We start from the raw sequence: 22,500 nt of genomic DNA on the forward strand, positions 1-22,500 counted from the left end.
TCTATACCAAGCGAGGGTTTTCAAAGAAACTAGCTATGCTGTTTGACCCATTGCAGATGCTGGCACCATTCACAATTAGAGCCAGGATGGCTATGCAGGAGACTTGGTTACTGGGTTTAGGTTGGGATGATGCGTTTCCCAGTGATTTAAACAAGACGTGTCAGAAATGGTGCAGTCAGCTACCAGAAGTTTCCGGAGTCCAAGTTCCAAGGTGCTATCGTGCTGCTAAGAAAACTGTTGCTGACACATCTATCCATACTATGGTAGACCCGTCGTTGTTGGCTTATGCAGCTGTAAGTTACGTGCGGCACAAATACGATGATGGTGAAGTGACTGTGCGATTTAATGCAGCGGAAGCGAACGTCGCACCTACAAAAGCGATATCGGTTCCGAGGTTAGAGCTCATGGCGGCAGTGTTGGGTCTAAGATTGGCAAGGAAGGTGTCCGAGCTGTAAGAGAGACCATTTGAGAACTGTACACTATGAACAGACAGCAAGGACGTCATTTTCTGGATCCAGGGTCTATCGAGGAGGTATAAGACGTTTGTTGCCAACCGAGTATCAGAGATTCATCAGACGTCTAGTCCCAGACAGTGGCGACATGTCCCCACCGATTTGAATTGTGCAGATGATGCGACTCGCGGGCTACATGCGAAGGTGCTGACAAGTCAGCATCGCTGGTTTAGTGGACCTTGGTTCCTGTATGAGCATGAAGATGACTGGCCTCAAGGAAAATGTTTAGTGCATGAAGAGCGTTCGGATGAATGTCTAGCTGAGATAGTCAAACCGAAGATGACTTTTGCGTTAGACGTTTCACAACCTTTGATGAATCCACTAAAGCACACCAGCTGGAACCAACTTAAAAGAGTCACAGCGTGGGTGAGACGATTCGCAGGTACATTATTAAGAAACAAGGCAAACCTTTAGGTGTTGCCACCAGGAGCGGGCCTATATTGACCCCAGGTGAAATAGAGAGAGCTGGACAACTGTGGGTGAAACAAGCACAGGAGGAAAGATTTTCTGAGGAGATGAAAGATTTGACTAGAGATGAAGAAGTCAAAAGACAGAGCCACCTGAGACCTCTTACTCATATTGTGGATGAGCTAGGCGTATTACGAGTCGGAGGCTGATTGGACCGAACGGAGCTACCTTATGATGCAGCACACACCATGATCTTGCCAAAGAAACACCACATCACCCAATTGATTGTTACAGATGTCCACAACCGTTGCCGACATGCGGGGGTCAATCACGTGCTGGCTCAGGTGCGAAATCGATACTGGGTCATAGATGGTCGGCAAGAGGTGAAGAATTGGGACAAAGAATGCAAGGTGTGTGAGAGAAGACGTGCGCAACCAGCAGTGCAGATAATGGCACCGCTTCCAAAGTCGAGACTTGGGACAACAATGAGAGCGTTTGATTATGTTGGGCCCTTTACAACCAAGATTACTTGAAGAGTTTCTGCTAAAAGATACTAATGCCTGTTTACGTGCTCAGCAACCAGAGCGGTACATTTAGAAATGGCATGTTCACTGAGCACCACAGATTTCCTGAATGCATTCAGCCGAATGGTGGCCACCAGGGAAAGACCGGAAGAAGTTACATACGATAACGGGACAAACATCGTAGGAGCGGACAGAGAGCTCAGGGACTTACATACATACATACATACATACTTTATTGGACTTTCCCCAAGGGGGCTTTTCAAAGACAATATTAACACAAATATATTCCTATTTACAATTAAAAGTGAGAATAACTAAAATAAAATTTTAAAAATTGTTAAAATATATAAGTATTAAATTACAGTTCTTTAAGTAATTTGGTCCTCAGGCGATTTTTAAAAACAGTGACTGAATCACACAGTTTAAGAGAATAATCTAAGGAGTTCCATAAATTAACTATTCTATAATAAAGGTTCTTTGGCCGCTAGCGGCTTTAAAAAGTGGACTGTTCAACAATTGCGAGTTTCTGGTGCTACGACCGCTCACCTCGGCTCGCTTTAAAAATTTTGAAGGCAGATATTCAGGGGCGTGGCCCGTCATACATTTAAAGGCCATTGTAGCGCATCGATAATATAACTGGTTTGCCACAGGTAGCCAATTGAGCTCTTTACGAATAGGCGTAATATGGTCATATTTACGCACAGCCTACAGTTTGTTAATACTACACTTCGATGTGTTTGCCCATACATTGGAACAATAAAATAATTTACTAAAAACTAAAGAGTTAATAATCGTCAGGAGTGTACGTTTGTCAAAAACATGCTTGACGCGGTTTATTTGGCCGAGGCGGGACATGCCTGAAGAAGCGATTTTAATTATGTGTTCATCGTAAGTTAAACGAGGTGCTTCCGTGAAGCATACACTGGGTTGCCTGTGGTACATGCTACAGAAAATCAGAAAGCACTGAATTGTGTGGTATTGAAATACAGCATTCCAGTCTCTGAAGAATAACAAATAAAAGAGAAGCGAGAAACATTGGCTTCTGGGCTGACATGTTGATAATTTTCAAGTTCCCTCACAACTTCGTTTCACCACAAGTGTGCCCTTTGAGCATCTGACAGCTTTGTAATACTAAATTTCACTGAAGTGAAGCCCTGTTCCGCAGGGTTAGTGTTAGGATGGGAGACCAAAACAATAAACCCCTCATGAAGCATCTGACCGAAAATACTATTAACGCTAACAAATGCGAACTCAGCAAGGTACAGATTTTGTTAGCTTGCTTTATGCAAAACAAATATTAATGAAAAAGCAAATAACTATTGATACACAGTTTTTAGAAAGAGCAGAAGGATGTATCCGGGTCGCTCGATCGTGAATCAAATATTTACGACATGAAAACAACATTAATTTTGAACCGTGAATATAGAATATAAAAAGTTACGAGCAGCGACAAACATTTTGGGAGATTTTTGCTAAGTTTAAGTAAATTGCGAAATCGAAAGTGACATGGCCGGAATTCAGCGGGCGCCGTGATTAAGTTACCCTGGCGTGTTTACTCGCCAAACAGTGAAGCATCTGTGTCAAATGATGGCAAGATACCGGGGTTTTGTAAGTTTCTTTTTCCGTCAAGTGTTATAAAGTTTGAAATGAAACGAGCGAAGTCAAACCAAAGATCACAATCGCCCAACTCTTGTTTATGCAAAGTCAAAATTTACTCTCCAATACGCGTACGTACCAGGTAATTCCATCATTTTGGAAATAGCAGCTACTTTATTATTCATCTGCGTCACAAGTTTTCACTGATTTTGGGGCTCATTTTGTTGAAACTTGATCACGCTTCCAACGGGCCTGTGAACCCTTCCTGCTGACTTTCCATTATTGAGCTCCATAAGGGTATATTTTGTTTAAGGATCCACTAAAACGCCATTCGCGTTACATCACTTTCGACGCCATTGCAGGCTAAGTTAATGATTCTACTGTGTCCACCAGAGAAATCTACGCAGTTCCACTACCCTCTCGATCCTAAGAAAATACGCGCAGAAGGCTCTATGCACAAAGGCACCACTTACCAGGGGAGTGACAGGCAAGACCTTTACCGACACGGGAAAAAAAAAAAAAAACAAAAAAAAAAAGAAAAAAAAGAAAAAAAACAAAAAAAACGCATACCACGACATGGTTTTCCATAGGAAACCCAGTAATTAGAATCCAAAATCACGCCCAGTTCTTTAGCAGTGTCTGAAGGGACGATGTCCTTTCCCATAAAGGGAAGGGAGTGAAATTGCAATTTTGCACGCATTTGCCTGCTGCCAAATTCGGGCACCGGGCTTTCGAAGAGAATTTCTCGTGCCCTAGAATATCCACGGTTTCTGTCAACTTTAAAAAAACTTGAACGTGTAAACAATGTTAAAGTGTCAGGTGTAACAACAGCCAGCACCCTTCAATGGAATTGTCATAATTCAGACGTAATCAAAAAGGCTAATAAACGGATGTTTTTTCTCATATTGCTTAATTGAGCGCGCCAAAGTTCCGTGTCGTGAAATCATCTTACTTGAATTAGACCTGCACTTGAATATTGTGCTCCTCTTTACCATCATGCACTGCCTGATTATTTAAGCAACGACATAGAAAGTATTCCAAAAACGCGCTTTATCTGTAATCTCGTCCGGCCTTTTCATATAACGACAACCTTTCATTGTTTAACCTGAATTCACCGAAGGATAGACGTATCGCACAATGTCATAAATTTTTCGTGCCAATAGTATCCAATACCGGGCACACGCTTCATCATTTTCTGCCACCGAAGAACCATACTACTTATAAGCTTAGAAATCAAAGTCAGTTTGCTGACCCGATTTCGCACTCAGGGTTTCTGCCAGACTTATTTACCGTCTATGTGTAAATTACATGCCCTGTAAATAGCCAGTAATGTATTGTTAATAATCATGCAATTCAGCCTTATTAGGCTGCCATGTGATTTAATAAAGCCATTTGTACCTGTGTCAAAAATCGCTAAATTAGATATCTAGACAACAACAAATGGTAATATATAGATTTACCCGAGCCTAAAAGCGGAGCTCCCGGCTTGTTTATTCGTACTGGCTATAGGATTAGTGAAAATAAAAGGCTTTGGAACTGTCCGCCTCTTGGTTTTCCTGGAAATTGCTTAATTATGTCATTTTCTTCGCTGCCTAACTAGTGAATTCCATGGTTAGATTCACCTGAAAAACCGACTGATCGCATGAATCACGAAGGGATGAGTGTGATATCGGTTTTTCCAGCGAAATCTACTGTCGAATTCACCAGTTAGGCAATTAATTTTTCTTGAATCGCAAGAATTTGAAAAGAAAACAAGCAAATCCTCAGCAAGCGAACGGAAAAGGAAAGAAGCCATTTCAGAGTTGACTGTCAAACGCTTGCGAGTAGGAATCACGCTAAAATTAGAACTCTTAGACGTACTACAGCTCGTGATGTGACAGATCGTACTTTATTTATTCCACTTTATCCCTGAAAACGAGAGCATTTACATTTTGATGTACTTCATTGAAACACGCTAGCTTGGCTTAGAACCTGAATCGGCTAGAAAGGACAAACTTCAAACAAGATCTCCAAAAAAGCAGCTCTAAACAAATTAAAAATAAACACTCAACTTTAAGTTTATATCGCTCCAATGCTTGACTTGAATAACTACGTAGAACCAGTGTGTCCTTACCACGGCTATATCCTGTTAAACCTGGACAGACAACACCGGAAAATGCAAGAAAAATATATTTTCCAAACCGTACCTGAACACGAAGAGCATCGACTATCAAGAGCTTTGCTGACGTAGTGTGGCTGTGTAGTCGCGTCGAGCCACAGAAAGAGCGCGAAAATTAAGCCTCGATCAGGTGTGTGTATGTGTGTCTGATGGCTTGAGCCTGCGATACAATCAACAACCAGTCCCTGGTCAGCGGTCACATTAAAAAAAAAACAGCTCCCCTTGATAAGGTCTATCTTAAGCCCGCTATATGGTCACGTGATACTGGTCAGCGGATACCTTGTTTTGACAGGTGTCAATTGACCATAACAATGATGTCCAATATCAAAGATGTATGCTGTAAACTAGTTACAGTGTCAAATGGAATATTGCCTCCTGGATGAGCTCCAAACTTGAGCCCGTGATATGCTTACGAGTACTTGTCACATTGGCACACATGAAGGGGCGGACGGACGTACGGACGTTTATGACGTCATGGCTTTAAAACCAAATTTTCTCACATCGATGGGTTACCATATTTTCTTAACTATGGTGCACCACGCGCGGAAGAGCTCCGCTATTATTTATATAGGAAGAAGAAGGGCTTAATGCATTGACATTTCAAAGGTCATTCTCTTCACAGATTTGTCAGCGATGTTGGGTAAGTGCCCTCAAACACTGGGACTAACTGTCATCCTACTTTTCTTTTCCTTAGCAACTCCAAGGCCTCTGGAAAGTGAGAAAGGTGAAAAAAAAATAATGTCTAGTTTTCAGAAATTCACCAGAAGAAGGCCATTGATTCATTTCAAGTGTATGGATTCCCGTTAAACTGAACAACAAGTGCTTTTCTGCTTCCTTTTTGTCAGGTTCTTGTACTATTTTGCATATTTGTTACATCTCATTCATCGTTGTCCTGGTGATCGTAATTATTGTTCTCTCCGTGGTGATATGGAAAATACGCCGTCGTCCATGTCAAAGATGTGGGGATCGTCTATCTATGGTAAGTTGTTAATAAGGTCTTTCTAGAAGAATAGATTCGTGGAACGTGAATCCTGGATTAGCAAAAGTGGTTACTATGAAATATTCAAAGCAGTCATGGAATGACGTGGGATGGAGTCTATTTAATCTCGTCATTAGCTTTCCAAACTCTCGATCATATCTGTACGGAGACCTAACGTCGCTATCCTGTTCTTTCCTTTATATTGTGTCTTTGCTAGGCATCTCTCTTGAACTAAGTTTACAATTGCATGGATGTTGGCAGAATCAAGCTACATGCACTGGTTGAAGGCTACATTTCTTACCTTTGCCCTAACTGTGCCCCTCCCTGGAAAACTCGGTACAATGGTCATCTGTTAGTTGAATTTCAAAGCAAAGCTTGGGGATAGGGATGCTTGTTATGGGAAACCGAGGCTTGCATTGTAGTTGAACTGAGATATACAGTTAGTGTAAGACTATCATTTTTGTGAATTAATCATCGCCAGAATCCAGTATCTTTTCAAGTCAAAGACAACGTAGGGCTTCTCAGCGAACTAAACGCGAAGGAAGCCGCGACCTATGCGACTCCAGCAGCAGGAGGTGGATACTACATGCCTCTCCATCCTTCCGGGAGGAGCTGGGAAGTCAGTCGCGAAGACGTTCATGTTATCAAAGTCATCGGTAAAGGAGCCTTTTCTCAGGTTGCCCAGGCAACAGTGAAAAACGTAAGAGCCAGTCAGAAGGAAACAACAGTAGCAGTAAAAATGCTGAAAGGTTGGTTGCCGCTTATCCTTGTCATATGCTTTCACTCGTTTTTTGATAATACTTTTGGAAGTGTGCAGTGGAAGCAGGAAAGTGCCTTCATTACTTTCTGATGGTCAGCTTGCATTGAGACGGTAATAACAGAATGCAAACACCATCAATTATTAAATATGCGTTCTTTTCCTATTGGCCTCATTTTCTCGCTAAAATCAAAACTGACATTAATAACAAGAACCCTTTTCAGTTCTTTGGATTATTATTTTTTTTTGTTTGATGCCACATTAAATGACTCAAAATTCGTACACTGCCAAGATTTCCTGACATGACACTAGTTAAATGAAGCTATGGTCCCCGTAGTATGGACGCAGCTTTAGCAATAGAGTGTGTGGAGGAAGTGCAGGGAGCGGTCAATTAAGTGTGTATATTAACGTGACGTAACGTCACGATGGCCATGTTGATGTCCCTAAACAAAGGAAAGGCGGCCATGTTGATGTCCCCATCTAACCTTCCGGGAATTGAGCTCTTTTATCAAGCTAATGTTTTCTTTCGTTTCGGTGGAAAAAAAAGTTACTGATCACGTGAGTGAAAACACTCTATTGCGTAGAGAAGAAGCCTGAAAAACTCAAGACTTGAACAGGGTTTAAACCCGTGACCTCGCGATGTCGGTGCAACGCCAAACCAAAGAGTATTATGGTATATTTGATACCTGCTAATGCCATTTCACTCATAACTTTAAGGTTGTGTTCCCAAGTCAACTGTTGTATATCGAACGAGGCCACTGGCAGTTTCTCTTCCTTACTTCCTAGCCAATGCTCCTCCATCAGATAGAAAGGATCTGTTGTCAGAATTGGAGCTGATGAAAACATTAAAGCCCCACCCTCACGTGATCAAGCTCATCGGATGCGTCACTGAAAGCGGTAAAATTGACATTTTTTTGTGATGGGATATTATGTTACGAGCATATCTTAAGCAACCCTAGTTTGCAAATGAACACCTTTCATTCTAAGAACGCTGTTTCCCATAGACCCACTGATGGTGTTGATCGAGTATGTTCCCTTTGGGGACCTGCTGGGATATTTGCGAAAGAGCCGAGGACTCAACGACACTTATTATAAGAACCCAGATGTGAAACCAGAGACCAATCTGACTTCGGAACAGCTGATGAAATTCGCTTGGGAGGTTGCTGATGGGATGTGTTACTTGTCTTCGAGAAAGGTTTGTTGTAGAGGGGAGGTTGGCATAGGCCAGCATACATAAACTAAGTTAATGCCAAATAAATGTTGAGAATACCATGAAAAGACGCTTACTACCTGTGAATCATGATGGGCCCTTTGCAGCTAACGATCACATGGTACAAAAACCGCCAAACTGAAGAACGAATTGCGCAATCGGACATCTAAAACAAAGCAACTTCAATAGACCTTTTCGGCTTGTACATTTTGTTTTCCCAATACAGATCATGTGATAATACTCAGGAGGTTTGGTCTTTTGTCTTGTTCATTAAAATGAGGGCATAAGCACTCTTTTTAATGAACAAAACAAAGGACCAAGCCTCCTGAGTATTATCACATGATCTGTATAGGGAAAACAAAATGAACAAGCCGAAAAGGTCTATTAAATTTTCCTTGTTCCTTGGTTTAGATGTCCGAGTGGGCAATTTGCTCTCCAGTGTCACGCTTTTTGTACCATGTGAATTGCGAATGTATCTAAAAAAGTTACAGCACTTTGAGTGCAACTTTTAAGCTACATTCGTAATTCCCCAAACCACAGTAGCATTAAACTTTGTGTGTATTTGGAATTTATCTTCCTGCAAGTAAACATGAATCTAATTATTATGTATAATCATACGGTTCAGCCGCTTCGGCTCGTGCAATTTCATCTTTTGAAAAACTCACTCGTGCAAATTAATTCCAAATTGAACGAGGAAAACCGTACAACTACCTTTTAATAATACAAACAGGAAAAAATTCACGAAGAGGAAGAACCGCAAGATCTTATTGCAGACAAGAAGCGAGCATTCGATATGTATTTGACACTTACTGACACATGAAATATAATCGTGCCTCACATGGGGTTTGCATTTTTTGTGATGCTCTGTGCAACGCCTACCTAAAATGACCAATTTTAACGGTTTAAAAACAACATGAGTGTACAAGTACAAATCTTTCTTTTTTTTTTTTTTACTTTAAAGCCTCTCGTACCAATTTAATTTTAGGATACTTCGCCCAAGTCGAACGACGCGAATATGATGGATTAATCGCGAAATAGTTACTAGGAGCAAAGGTAAATTTTTAGGTGACGTTTTCGTCGATGTGGCCGTCGGAGATCTTAAATTGCTAAATGGTACAAATTCAAAGCGGTTCGTTTCAAACATTTGCACATGGAATCGTCCCTGAATGTTTCCAATAATATTAACTAGAAATTTGCAAGAATCTCATGGCATAATAGGGAAAAAGTATTTAAAAGTCATCTTTTGATCGGAGTCTGAATCGCCGTCGATTATATGGACGCAACGACGCTTGATAGGCTTCACAGTTGGAATGGCTGGTCTTAAAAACTTGCAGCTCTTGAAGTTGAATGAAAGCTGGTAGTGGCTGAAAGTGTTCAACACATTTTGCTCATCATTGTCGGATTAAACGATATGGAACTTTGGTTTAGTGCAAACGCTGATCATGAACTGAGCATCGAAATCGGTAAATTGCAAATTTGCTTCAAGAATGTTACAGGATGCACAAACCACAACACCTGGACAATGAATTGTAACTGTATCCCTTGTTTGGAGAGTTTCTGCTGTGACTGTTATCGTGCAAACACGATCGATATTGATACTCATCGAACAATAACCAATTACCGACAGTGGACTAACACAAATATAGAGGAGTATGGTTGTAATCGTCCGTTTTTTGGAACTACCACATTAATTCATCTACTATTATCCGGCCACCCTATCTCTTGTAATGGTTGGCGAATTGTTAAATAAAGAAAGAAAGAAATAAAGAAACTGAGCTAAAAATGGAGGCGGTTCTTGTTGGCCAGGAAGTTCTCCGGATACTGTCGGTTGAGGATTGACCACATTGTGTTTACAAATGCCTCTGGGAAAGTACTTCCAAACTTGCTCTCGTCAAATCTCTTGCTTTATTGGGTTGTCGCAGTAATTGCACTTTTCCCTTCAAGACCTGCATCCATGAGTGGAATTCCCGGTCTTTGACGATTGCCAAAGGATGTTGTTTTCTTTCAAGTACCTGTGGAGGGCAGCAATCATAACGTTTAGGCTGGCTGGCTCACAATCTTGGCCGTTTTTGTTCTATACCTCAGCGTATAATTTCTCAAGTAATCTGTTCAGTTCAGCCGGTTCGTTTTCCTCGATTTCCAAAGCCATTCTCTTTTCCTCCAACCACATCTACCACACACTTAACCAAAATGACGTACTTTTGTTGTTGTTTATATTTTTTGCACCAATAGCCCTCTTCACGGTTAGTTTCTCCCGTTTGCATTACAATGTAATCTAACGTGGGTGCGAGACAATTTCGGGTTAAAACTAAAAAATAGCCCGAAATTTGCGTCACATACATGCTAGATTATATTATAATGCAAATGAGAAAAACTAACAGTGAAAAGGCCTATTTGCAGTTCTTCTAATGTATGGTCGGCGGCCAAAGCAACTCTTAGAAAATTTTGCTGTTGTATCTCAGCCAATGATAATCAAAAATTTCGATGTGTAATTTCCGCTGGTGTTACACTTTTTGCACTGGTGTTACACTTGAAGTGCACTGCCCTTAGCCAATCAGAATCAAGGATTTTTTTTTTAATTGTATTTTACTTTTTTCTTTCTTTTAAATGAAGTGGTAGAGATACGAAATTAAGGTGGCTGCAACAAACAAACAAACAAACAACTAAGGCGATAGTATGGTCATTTAATTAAGAAAACATCAAGACAGTTGAGCTGCCGTAATGGTTAACGCTCTACATTTGCAGTCGGACGCTTAAAGTGCCACTACGATGAAACTTTTTCAGGCCCTTTTTTTCTCTAGATTTTGAAAATAGACCTACTAAATAGGTATCATACCAATTTTTATCTCAAAATTCCCCCGGAAAGTATGATTATTGCAACGTAGTTTTTCGGTTTTCACTCTCCGCCATTACTCGAACGGCAGATGACCGTGAGCAAGGAAAAGGGTTGGGTCTCGCTGGATCGCCTGGGGTCTGACGTCATATGCGCAACGCTCAAAATAAACGCGGCTAATTTCCCATGCCGTCTATGAGATGTGAGAGATCGCCGAGTTTCTTTTTGCTGATTTTATATACATTACTCCTTGATCGCCTTGTTTGCTTTGTCAAACGCCCACGAAGCGATGCGTATGACGTCACGGGCCAAGTCTTGCGTGAACACCGCTTACAAAATATCTCAGCCTTCTCCAATGCCGTCCGAGTAATGGCGGACAGATTTGTAGCGGTTTTTGGCTGGCTATTTCCCGACTTATCTCGCTTCTATCGTTCCAAATTTAAATGCATTGTATTATTTTGAACGTTAATTGACGTTGAAAAAATTCGAAAAGAAAACCAAAAATTTTCGTCGTAGCGGCACTTTAAGGTTCGATTTCCGTTCTGACCACTGGATTTATTTTTCATGAAAGGTCCTGAGTTGAACTCTGACACTACTTGCAAATAACAAATTGGTTGTCCCCTGTCCATTGGGAGAGACATTAGGCATGGTTTGAAATCCCCTTTTGCTGTTCATTCTTGACCGCGCATTTGAGTATTAGAAGTTTGAATTATAGAAATATATACCAACTGAATTGTAGCTAAATATGGACGTTTTAGGCGTAAGCCCAGCTGATCCTGCCTTATCATTTCGTGGAGATACGCTGCATTTGGTGGAGTTATGTTTGTTGATAAAGATAGCTTCCTTCGTACTAATGTACTATACATCCACATAAAATTTCTCTTAGATTGTCCACCGTGACTTGGCGGCGAGAAATGTTCTTGTTGGCGAAGGAGAGAGGTGCAAGGTGACAGACTTTGGGATGGCGAGAAATGTGGAACAGGATGATATTTATACCAAGAAAAGTAGGGTAAGGCTTGCACCGATACTATGGTTTATACGCCATGATCGAACTTCGAGTTAACCTTTTTCTTTGACGGTATTCTTTGCTGGTTTTCCGTACCAAGGGTCGATTACCTGTTAAATGGACTGCATATGAGGCCTTGTTTTACGGAGTATACACCACACAAAGTGATGTGTAAGTATATACGTTTCAGTATAAAGTTAAATTTAATTTCTTTTAGAATTATAAAGAGATGATATTACATTGCCGCTTGGGGATACGAATTTTATCCTCGAGTGCTGCATCTCTCACGAGTGAGCCCAGCAAACGAGTGAGGGATACTATGAGCACGAGAATAATATAAAAGTTAGGAAAAACAAATCATGATAATGTCAAATTGTGCAACAAAAAGGTTAATGTAGTGGAGAAGAATTTTATTACAACACAAAAGTATCTTCCAGTGAAGGAAAACTTCACTTTTTATTGGCTAATCGTGCTAATTACCATGATAACACGTATATCCTCACTTGTGAAAGGCAAGAATGATATGTTCACTCGCGTAGTGAAGATATGATTTTTTCGTGAGAGGGAAAATCCTAGTATTTCATCAACACCTATATCATAAATGGCTAGTACGACTCCGTATTGCGGCCAACCGAAATAGCTTCGATTCCTCCAAAGATTTGTCATTTCGTTTCTCTACTAATAATTTTTATTACATTTTTGTAAGTATGTTTCCTTGCTTCCCCGCTGATCTTTACGATATATGTGTTATGCTCCTTTTTTAGGTGGAGTTATGGGATTCTTCTCCATGAAATCCTGACAATTGGTAAGATTCAATAAAAAGGATACTTGACTTAATGACAAAACAGTGTGCTTTATAACCGGAAATAGTTTTACATTTTACATTGGCGTCTAATTACACTTGATAATGGTACAAAGTGAGATTGAGCCAGGAATTTTACACTCCTAGGTGGATCTCCATACCCGGACACACACGCCAGACTCATTGCGGATAAAATTCAACAAGGATACAGAATGCCTAAGCCGAGACATATGGATAGCAATCTGTAAATGATTTTTTTTCTTCAATTGCGATACTAAGTAAAAAGTAATGAGTAACTGCTTGACTGCAAGTTTCTCCCAATAATTCAGGTATGAAATCATGATGAAGTGTTGGGAAGAAGATCCAAGTGATCGACCTACATTTGAAAAGCTGAGAAAAACAATGAAAGATATGGAAAGGAATCACAAGGTAAAGAAATCGAGGAAATATTTTGGGTATTTATGGGACAATGTGCCCGTAGAATCTGTTTGCACGCACACTTCATTGTACCGTCCTTAATCCCAAAGCCAAGTCTTACTTTACGAAAAGAATCACTTTGTTGTTGTTGTTTTTTTTTGTCGTTAAATTTCGCCAATTAAATAAGAAGTCCAGCATTCAATTGTCCTTATTGTCTGTATTCAATTAGTTGGAATCATTCTACCATATTGAGGTGACTGTCGTAAAGAATCAAAGTGAAAGCTAGCACAATCACTGTTACACTATTACTTTTGCAGACGTATGTGAATCTCAGTCAGTACGACACAAGATTGTACGCCAACGTGAGTGATCTAACAGCCGAGTAGAAAAACTGGAAATTGTCGCCCTGGTTCGGCCATTAAAGAATCAAGTTCAGACAGTAGAAGGCAGTCTTAATTTTTATTCCCCTTGTTAGCTAGTCAGGCAACCGTTCTCTGAGCGAAACGAGAGACCCAGAAAAAATGGCTCAAGCTCTCAGTTTTATACTAAAGTTAGGTTAAGTCATGTTGAATCTTTCATTTATTTACTATATTTTCCTTTCTAATGTTTTTTTTTTTCATTCAGGAGTTTCAGAAATCAGCGTACCATATAGACAAATATAAACATCAAAATGTGAATGATCTCGTTTTCAGAGATAAATTTGAATAAAGTACATCAGCAAAACTCGTTTTGACCTTGAACTGACAAAGGTTTTTGATGGTTGCAATTGCTCTGCGATGGCTTTTTTCCTTTTCCATTCGCTCTCTGAGAGGGTGCTCGTTTTCTTTTAAAACTCATACAGTTCAAGAAAAATTCATTGCCAAACTGGTGAATTCCAAAGTAAATTTCACTCGAAAAACCGATATCGCACTTATCTTTTCGATTCGTGATTCATGGGATATGGGTGTTTAGCGTGAAATATGCGGTGAAATTCACTAGTTAGGCAATGAATATTTCTATAGAGGAAAGCAAAGAAAATAATTTAATGAAGCAGCAACTGGAAACACAAAAACGTGGACAATTCGAAACCTTTTTTTATGTTCACTAACCATAAAGGCAGTAAGAATTAATAACCATGGAGCTCCGCTTTTAGGCTTGGCTAAATCTTGTTCCATTTCCTTAACTTGATCATCACCACCATGACAACTGCTCATATGTTTTGAAGCAGAACTCCGCGCGCGCGCACGGAGCACCATGGTTTGGAAAATATGGTAGCCCATCGATGCGGGAAATCTTGGTTTTAGTTATGACGTCATTGATCGTCCTTCCGTACGTCCACCCCTCCATACTTGCCATTGTGACTTGTGCCCAACGTGGTGGCCATATACTCTAACTACTTAATTTACAATGTACATGTTTGATATTGGACATCCATGTTATGTTCAATTGACACTTGTCTAAATAAGGGATCTGCTGACCAGTAACATATGACTATATCGCAGGCTCAAGTTTAGAGCTTACCGAGGTCAGCTTTTTTTTAAGAAATTGACCGCTGATCAGGTACTGGCTTTGGATTGGATCGCAGGTTCAAGCCAGATAAACTTCTTGTAATCAGGACAACTAAACATAAACGAGGCTTAATTTTTCGCGCTCTTTCTGTGGGAGGCGCGGTGGCCTCATGGTTAGTGTGCTCGACTCCGGATCGAGTGGTCCGGGGTCCGGGTCCTGGCTTGGGACATTGTGTTGTGTTCTTGGGCAAGACACTTTATTCTCACGGTGCCTCTCTCCACCCAGGTGTATAAATGGGTACCCGTGAATAGTGCTGGGGGTAACCCTGCGATGGACTAGCATCCCATCCAGGGGGGAGTAGAAATACCCCTAGTCGCTCCATGCTACAGAAACCGGAGGTAAGCGCCGTCCTGGTGGGCCTTCTAGGCTCGTAGCAGGCTTTACCTTTACCTTTCTGTGGCTCGACGCGGTTACACCGCCGTACTACGGCAACTAAAGCTCTTAAAAGTCGAGTGATAAGCAAAGGTCGGGTTAAATATTGGCAAAGAGCCAAGTACGTATCATAAGGCTGCAAAAGCCTAATGAGAAGGCTAGAGCATGGGGAGGGGGAGGGCGAGGGAAAATTCTTCTACAGTACCAGAAATCTGTGTTCGGATGTTAACACAATGGGGATGCAGGCGAGAAGGACCACGAGTTAAACTGATCGTGCTTATAACCCCGGTGTTATTCGATCTGACCTCATTTGATTGGCTTAAGCTCTATGATTGACAACGCCTCTTGCCCCGTGCAACGGCACACCTAAATACTTAACTATGACGGGCTTCCAAGTAAAATCACATTATGCTTATGTCATAATGTAGGCCTTTTTCGTTGTCACCTTCACATTGCTCCGTCACGGCCAATCATGAATCCAGGTTTTCGATGCAACTTTTCCTCATTTTGGGACATAGATTTAGACCCAATGAACTCAAATGAAGCACAAGACCGGTATAGCCCAGGATACTTGTTTTGGAGCCACCATCAAAGCGGAAATCTGCAGCAATTTTTTGCCGAACACCTTTGTGCTGGCAACGACAGTTTTTATTAGTCTGGCGCCCTTTCGGCGAGAAAGAGGAGTTACTCTTTAAGCATCGCTAGCTGCATTCACGTTCTGAACATAGGAATAAAAATAAAGCAACAAAACGATCTGGTGCTGAATTATGCCGGCCGTTTCTATTCTCCACGTTGAGCTGGAAATGAGAATTATTAGAATGCGGTAAAATTATTCAGTGACAGATCCCATGTTTACTTTGGGTTTATATTTCTACAGATGCGACCCTAACACGTAACGTTTTATTTGTCTTGGGCAAGTTCGGAAACAAACATGGTCTGCAACATCTTGCGACATTTCAGAAATTTGTCTCAAGTGCGACCCGTCCCTCATTGGGTTTTTGGCGTGGGTGGTTAATGTTCCTCGTGAAATGTTCTTTCTTTGGTATAGGATTGCATGGAACCGCAAGCAATTTTAGACTTAGATGATCCATTAATGCATCCTTTAGATAACAAAGTCTTCAGCGATTGTCAACTGTTTGTCCCATTGAACTGATTAACCTTAGTGATTATGACAGACTATCATTAGAAGGTAATCTGGAATTGCCCCATTTAAACACCTTAAGAGAGAAAATTCTTGTGAAAAGAAACTCTATAGCCAGTGCAATATCAGATAATGACATTTAGGTTCGCTTTCCCCGGTAACAATAATCATTGAACAGCTGCTTGTCATAACTGAAAATAAAGATGTATTCAAAAATTTTGAAAAGAAACTCTATAGCCAGTGCAATATCAGATAATGACATTTAGGTTCGCTTTCCCCGGTAACAATAATCATTGAACATCTGCTTGTCATAACTGAAAATAAAGATGTATGCAAAAATTTTGGTTTTATCAACGGAGTTGATAATGTAAATTGCCCACCGTACAGAGGTTTTAAAAGCTGACGTTTCGAGCGTTAGCCCTTCGTCAGGGCGAATCCAATTCGGGATTCGCTCTGACGAAGAGCTAACGCTCGAAACGTCAGCTTTTAGAATCTATGTACGGTGGCCAATTTACATTACCAACTGCGTTGATAAGACCAAATTTTTTGTATACTACTTCCCCATGGACGCAGCACCACAGTTTCTTTAGAAACTATCCCCTTCGTTCATTTAAAAATAAAGATGGCATGGTAATTTAAATCCTTTCATATTTAAAGGAAAACGGTGAAACTTAAGCTGAATTTAATATCACTGTCAACGACATCCCTTGAAACCCACCCACCACAAGGGAATTGCAGGTGACAGGTGGCAGGTGGGAATTGCTTTACTTGCTGGCGTTCTTTTCCCGAGTTAGTGGCAAAATCTCCTTTGCACAATTTGGATTGAAATTTACGCTGTGCTGCTGTGGCAAGTAAGTTTTCCATTAATACCAAATACCACCAAATACAAATAAGTTTCATGTTTCAAAAACAAAATGCAAAAAGAAAAACGATGTCATTACGGTTTCAAGTCTCCCCGAATTAGACAATTTAGATCAACATTCGTATTAAGTCTGATTAATGGACCCTGCAATTCCAGTTGTGTAGTTTAAAGTCAGGGGAGTGTACTTTAAAAGAATCACTAATCCAAAGGGGTCTTTTTTTCACCTTTCATAAATGAAAAGCAAAGTTAAAGCGTCAATGGAGTTAACAACGGATTTTCTGAAAATACATGTAAATGCTTCTAGGGAAAAGTATGCCAGAACGAACGAAAATTAACGGGTGTTTAGTTCGATGAATTGTTATAGGTGACTAGAAAAAGAATAGAGATTCTGTACGAGTGTGTGTTAAAATTCGCAGTTATTTTTCGAAAAATCAAGAAACGAAATTCTCATCATTGTACACTGCAACCAAGATAGAGCTCCAGGAAAATCACTTTAGTCGTCATGCACCGTTTCTTAAGAAATTGCACTTTACTTGTTTTTTACATCTTTTTGTCTTTCGAAATAACGATGGTTTTTCAAATTATTTTGTTTATCCTGGTCATGGGCTGTTTTAAATATTATGATATGGTAGCCCGCGCAAGAGTACATGCACGCATATTTTGGCGTCCTGATGGAGGTTTTCCATCTTCTTTTGCAGAAAATGCATTGTCAATGTTTATGGAACAATTGTTTAGAGTAACGTGCTTGCAGCATGCTAGTCATAAATCACTTAGCTAGACCGATTCAAAGTTTCTTGTAATTTACTGTGTGCTTCGTTTAAGGACGTTCGCGCCCAAAATGCTCCCATGTACAGATTTTTTTTAAAACTTGCCACGCACAAAGGTATTGATCTACATTTGCCAAAAAGGCAAAAAAATGTGGGGTCACCGTGCTCGTTTACGAGATCATGAGGTGCACTTTTAAAAGATTGCGTTACTTTAAGACGATCTTAGCTTACAACTGTCAGCAATAAAAAAGCTGCATTAGTGAAATTTAGATCAAGTGAACGTCCTCAATTCAAAGTAACTAATATAACTAAATTAACCTTTGAAGCTGATGTCTTTTTCTGAGATGAAATAGACCTTGAAAAACGATACATATTAGTCTAAGAAAGAAAGCTCCGGTCGCACGACAGCATAAAAAGCGAAATATTTGTAACTTCTTTCGCACAGACTTTTTTTGTTTTTTGTTAAAATGGACAAAATCAAAAAAGGAAGTGATCTACGGAAAGAAAAATAGGGGTCACCGAGAATTCAAGAGCGTAAAATCGCTGCGCAGTTCTCAAAGCGATCGTATATTCGCACTGTCACGTCATTGCGTGAGATTTCCGAAAAGACCTGGGTCCACAGCTATCCAATGATGCCACACACTTTCATGTTCCTTTCTTGTAGAAAATGTTTGCGCCTTTGGCATCGTGTTTACCTTCGTGGTCTGCGATGCATGACGTGTACGTGACATGCGCGAAAAAATGCGCAGTAGCAATGGGCGCGAACGTCCTTATCAATTATTCCACAAGCGCGCGCTTGATATGATTGGCTATAATCAATCTCATATCCAACAGGCAGGAAAGGAATAACTGTTTTATTAAATTTTCATTAAGATCTCAATATTTGAAGACTTGGAAATTGAAGATTTGAAAAATTTGGAATTTTTCAGCTTGGCAACATTTGACGCGACCAGTTTCCGTATTAGGTCATACGATATACTGTTACTCGAGATTGAGTGATCCAGTCAGGAAGCTAGAGACGCAACATCAGAGTATAAATTTCAATAAAAAGTAGATATACCCACTTTTAGTCAAATTTATCTTGTCCTTAAGAAGTAGACCTGTGTGAGACAATTGAACTGTTTATTGCAAACAGACACTTTTCAATATAAACAGTTCTAGTGCTCCGTTGCAGGAGTCGAAATTACTATTTCGGATGCTGTAGCATTGAACTATAGGGGACTCGTGCATCGCCTCGATTGCATAGGGTCAATAGGGCTCAATTCTGGTTCTGCTGAAGAGCAAAGGGCCGCATAAGGAATCTCTCTATATATACATGCATAAAATTTTAGCACGCTCATTGGCTGAGAATAGGTCAATTAATCCCAAACATTGCCGAAAGCTGAGATGGAGCGCAACAAATTGAAAGTTTAGTTAAACTGACTGACAAGAGGGTCGCGAAAGCGCAACAAAACAACATGGTTACGACAAAAAAACAACGTTTTAATGCAGAGGTTGCAGATTATTATTATTTTTTCTTTGGCCTGTAAGTCTCCACAATTGTTTGCGTGTCAATCAAGGATGCCATTTTTCAATCAAAGACACCGTTATGACGGCATCATAATGGTATTTTATGGCAAAGCATTGCTTATATAATGGTTTTCAGGCTAAGGCGGGAGGCTCTTAGCCTATCTTATTTCCAGCCAATCAGAATTTAGGTAATTCCGGACGACATCGTTCTTAAGCGCGTTTTTCCCTGCGCTCGCGTTCTTTTGATCGCTCACCATCACGCTGTTCACAAAGCTTGTTTGAACCAATTTTCAGTATTTTCCCCCACCGCCTCTTCTACCTGCCTTAGTGGGTGGCCGTTTTTCCCCCCACCTTTGCTGAAGAGATAATTATATATATATATATTGGCAAATCTTGAAAATAAAGTTCGTCACCTTTGATGACCAAAATTTTTTCAAACTAACTCGACTCTGTGTCTACCTCTTCAGCAAACGAGTGCGGCGCATCGCAGAGCTCTTGGTCACGAAAAGTTTTCAGCGTCCTTCTTATCGAAAATGTATGAGGGACTAATAACCCAAGACACGATAAAGTGCAATAAGAGGAAAACAGACATTTGGAAGACATTCGCAAGTAATTACATGATTCATCTTGTGTGCAATTTAGGATAAAGTAAAATACTACAAATTTCACTTGTAATTTGGTTAGCCTTTGAAAAATTTACTCGTGCTGACATGGCAAGCCAATTGTAGCAATGTTCAATGTCGAGTTTCAATTTCAAATTAAATTCAATGAAAATTCAATTTTAATTCAATGAGAATTCAATAATCGGTCAGCAGGAATGATGGACTGCGGGCTGCGGGCTGCGGACTACGTATAAAAGACAAGCGAAGGTCTGAAACGCGGGCTACGGACTACGGACTGAGTATAAAATACAGACTACGGTATAAGATGCGGACTAAGGATAATAAACAGCGTATAACCTGAAAATATGGCATAAAATTTAATTGTGATTTACCTCGCCAAAATATCTTAAGAGTCAAAATAGCTCAAGCGTTCCTCCCCTCAGTGAAAATTTTGAACCAAAAATTTGATTTTGTCGCTTGAACATTACATTCTTAAGTTGAAAAAGTCAATACTCAAAAGATGACTCGATTCAAAACTCCAATTTTTATTTCGTGTCTGGCTTCGTGTTACAAGAAGGAGCGTGGAAAATTGAAAATTATGCCTAATTTCCATACGATGTGGCTGTTTCAATCATGGGATATTAAAGCAAGAAATGAGAGGCAATGCCATCAATAATTCATTGATTCTACCTTGGCTGAACGCTTGAGCTGTTTTGACTGCCATTTGAGTTTACATCTGAAGATTGCATGAGGCAAAATCCTGAGGAGCTATCACTGTAGCTTGCGTACACGAAGCGAAGCAACATTGGTAAGACATATTTTGGGAAATCTTTCCCTTCTGGAAATAGGCCGCTTCGCAAAATACCATAACACTCTTTGTTTGTCCCCCCAAATTTTGCATAATCATTGTTTCCAGTTTCTTTTGGGACTTACAATGGTTCCAAGAGAAAACAAAAACAATGCTTATGCAAAATTTGGAGGGACAAACAAAGAGTATTTTGGTATTTTCCGAATTGGCCTATTCTGGTGATGACGTCGCGTACGTCCGTCCGTTAGCCCGCCCGTACCGACTGTTAGGGTGGAGCAGGGTGTTCGGGCAAGTTTCCTTTGCGGGAAATCGCATGGCCAGCGTTGTATTTGGCAAGCCGCATTTTTTCTGGCGGGCAATCACATTCTGTCGTCAGTTTTTATGCCTAATCAAAGCGATGCCTAAACGTTTTGCGTTAGTTTGAGAAAATCTGAGATCTCCGTCCAAAGACTGCAAAAAACATTAGCTATCTAACTTCATTACTCTCGGGTGTTTATGTTTTAACTGGTAAGAATCAGCGTTTGGGTGTTACGAGCAGCGAAAGGGATCACATGTCTCTTCTAAATTGCGGATTACGGTGTACGGGTATGCGAGAGGAAAGGTCGATCGTGTTGTTTCGCAGGGTTGTAATGGCGCTATCTTTGGATTTTCCTACGTATCTAAAGGATGTTTTGCTGCAAAGAATAATTACTTGAAGAAGCAATTCCTCGGTGAACATGGGATGAGACTGTAAAAAAAACTATCAAGGCACCTTAGAGTTTGTGTGTGCTTAGCAAACGATTTTGAGTGAAATTAGGAATTGCTAACTTAACTGTCGCCAGGTTCGTACCCTTTTTGCCTTTCATACGGATATTTATGTCAAATTGCTTTCTCCCATTTTCCGAGAAAAGTCAAAGAAAAATTCGCATCTCTTCTTTGATTTTTTATGAAATGTTTTGTTCTTTCGACACGCCGTGAATTCCCTTTTCACCTCAAATTGGTTTGGACTAAAAAAATGTTAATACGTCTTATCCAAATGTTTGCTATCCAATGGTTTAGTTGGATGCTGAGGCTTTCGTTTTTCCTGCCCTCCCTTATTTGTTTAAACTTACTAAAGAAAAGGCAAGCGAGGTCCGGTGAAGTTTACATTGACATTTTATAAGTTTACCTTGAAGTTTACAAGAGAAATTTTCGCGAAGAGCAACAACTCCTTGCCAAACTAAACACGATTTTAACAGATGAGCACAGGAAATACTTTCCGTCACAACAATTGTTCTTACTAAAAATTGCGAACTTTTAAGGCAATTGTAGTGAAAAATGTTCATCTTTTGTTCAATGTTTACGGCTGACGAGTTTTTCAGTAAGCCGTTAGTATGTTTTTTGTCTGTTGTTATTGTTATTGCCAATGAGATGCTATCTGAAATGTAATGCCATTGACACCTTTTAGTCACGGTTTGTATTTTGCAATAATTTAATCTGATGGAAGACACGAATAAAACAAATAAAACCACTCTCAACTTTACGAAATTTGGAGTTGATTCATGTGTTATGCTTTCGCTCTGTCAAGATCACTTTTCTCAATGAAAAATTAAATCGATTTTGCCGATATTTTTTCGACAGTTATGCAAACCCTCGATTGTGTCTCGGGTTTGCATAACTGTTTCGAATTCTCCCAACTCTCTCGATTGTTTAGATGAGGCTATTGAAACA

At 40.2% G+C, this 22,500-nt stretch overlaps 2 protein-coding genes across 2 annotated transcripts in view; both read left to right on the top strand.

The window, feature by feature from the left end:
- Positions 1–13,831, top strand: part of LOC138029756 (fibroblast growth factor receptor 3-like) — a 20,777-nt gene extending 6,946 nt beyond the window's left edge. Inside the window, exons 4-14 of the mRNA XM_068877572.1 lie at positions 5,893–5,922; positions 6,044–6,177; positions 6,659–6,926; positions 7,721–7,831; positions 7,939–8,129; positions 11,864–11,986; positions 12,084–12,154; positions 12,748–12,788; positions 12,933–13,029; positions 13,115–13,214; positions 13,520–13,831. Of these exons, the coding sequence (XP_068733673.1) occupies positions 5,893–5,922; positions 6,044–6,177; positions 6,659–6,926; positions 7,721–7,831; positions 7,939–8,129; positions 11,864–11,986; positions 12,084–12,154; positions 12,748–12,788; positions 12,933–13,029; positions 13,115–13,214; positions 13,520–13,588 (1,235 nt within the window). The 3' untranslated portion in view covers positions 13,589–13,831. The remainder of the gene's footprint in view (positions 1–5,892; positions 5,923–6,043; positions 6,178–6,658; positions 6,927–7,720; positions 7,832–7,938; positions 8,130–11,863; positions 11,987–12,083; positions 12,155–12,747; positions 12,789–12,932; positions 13,030–13,114; positions 13,215–13,519) is intronic.
- LOC138030422 (protein kinase C-binding protein NELL2-like) overlaps positions 1–22,500 on the top strand; it is a 164,392-nt gene that overhangs the window by 128,867 nt on the left and 13,025 nt on the right. The window lies entirely within an intron of this gene.

Source organism: Montipora capricornis, chromosome 13 (assembly GCF_036669925.1).
Source record: "Montipora capricornis isolate CH-2021 chromosome 13, ASM3666992v2, whole genome shotgun sequence".
Lineage (NCBI taxonomy): Eukaryota > Metazoa > Cnidaria > Anthozoa > Scleractinia > Acroporidae > Montipora > Montipora capricornis.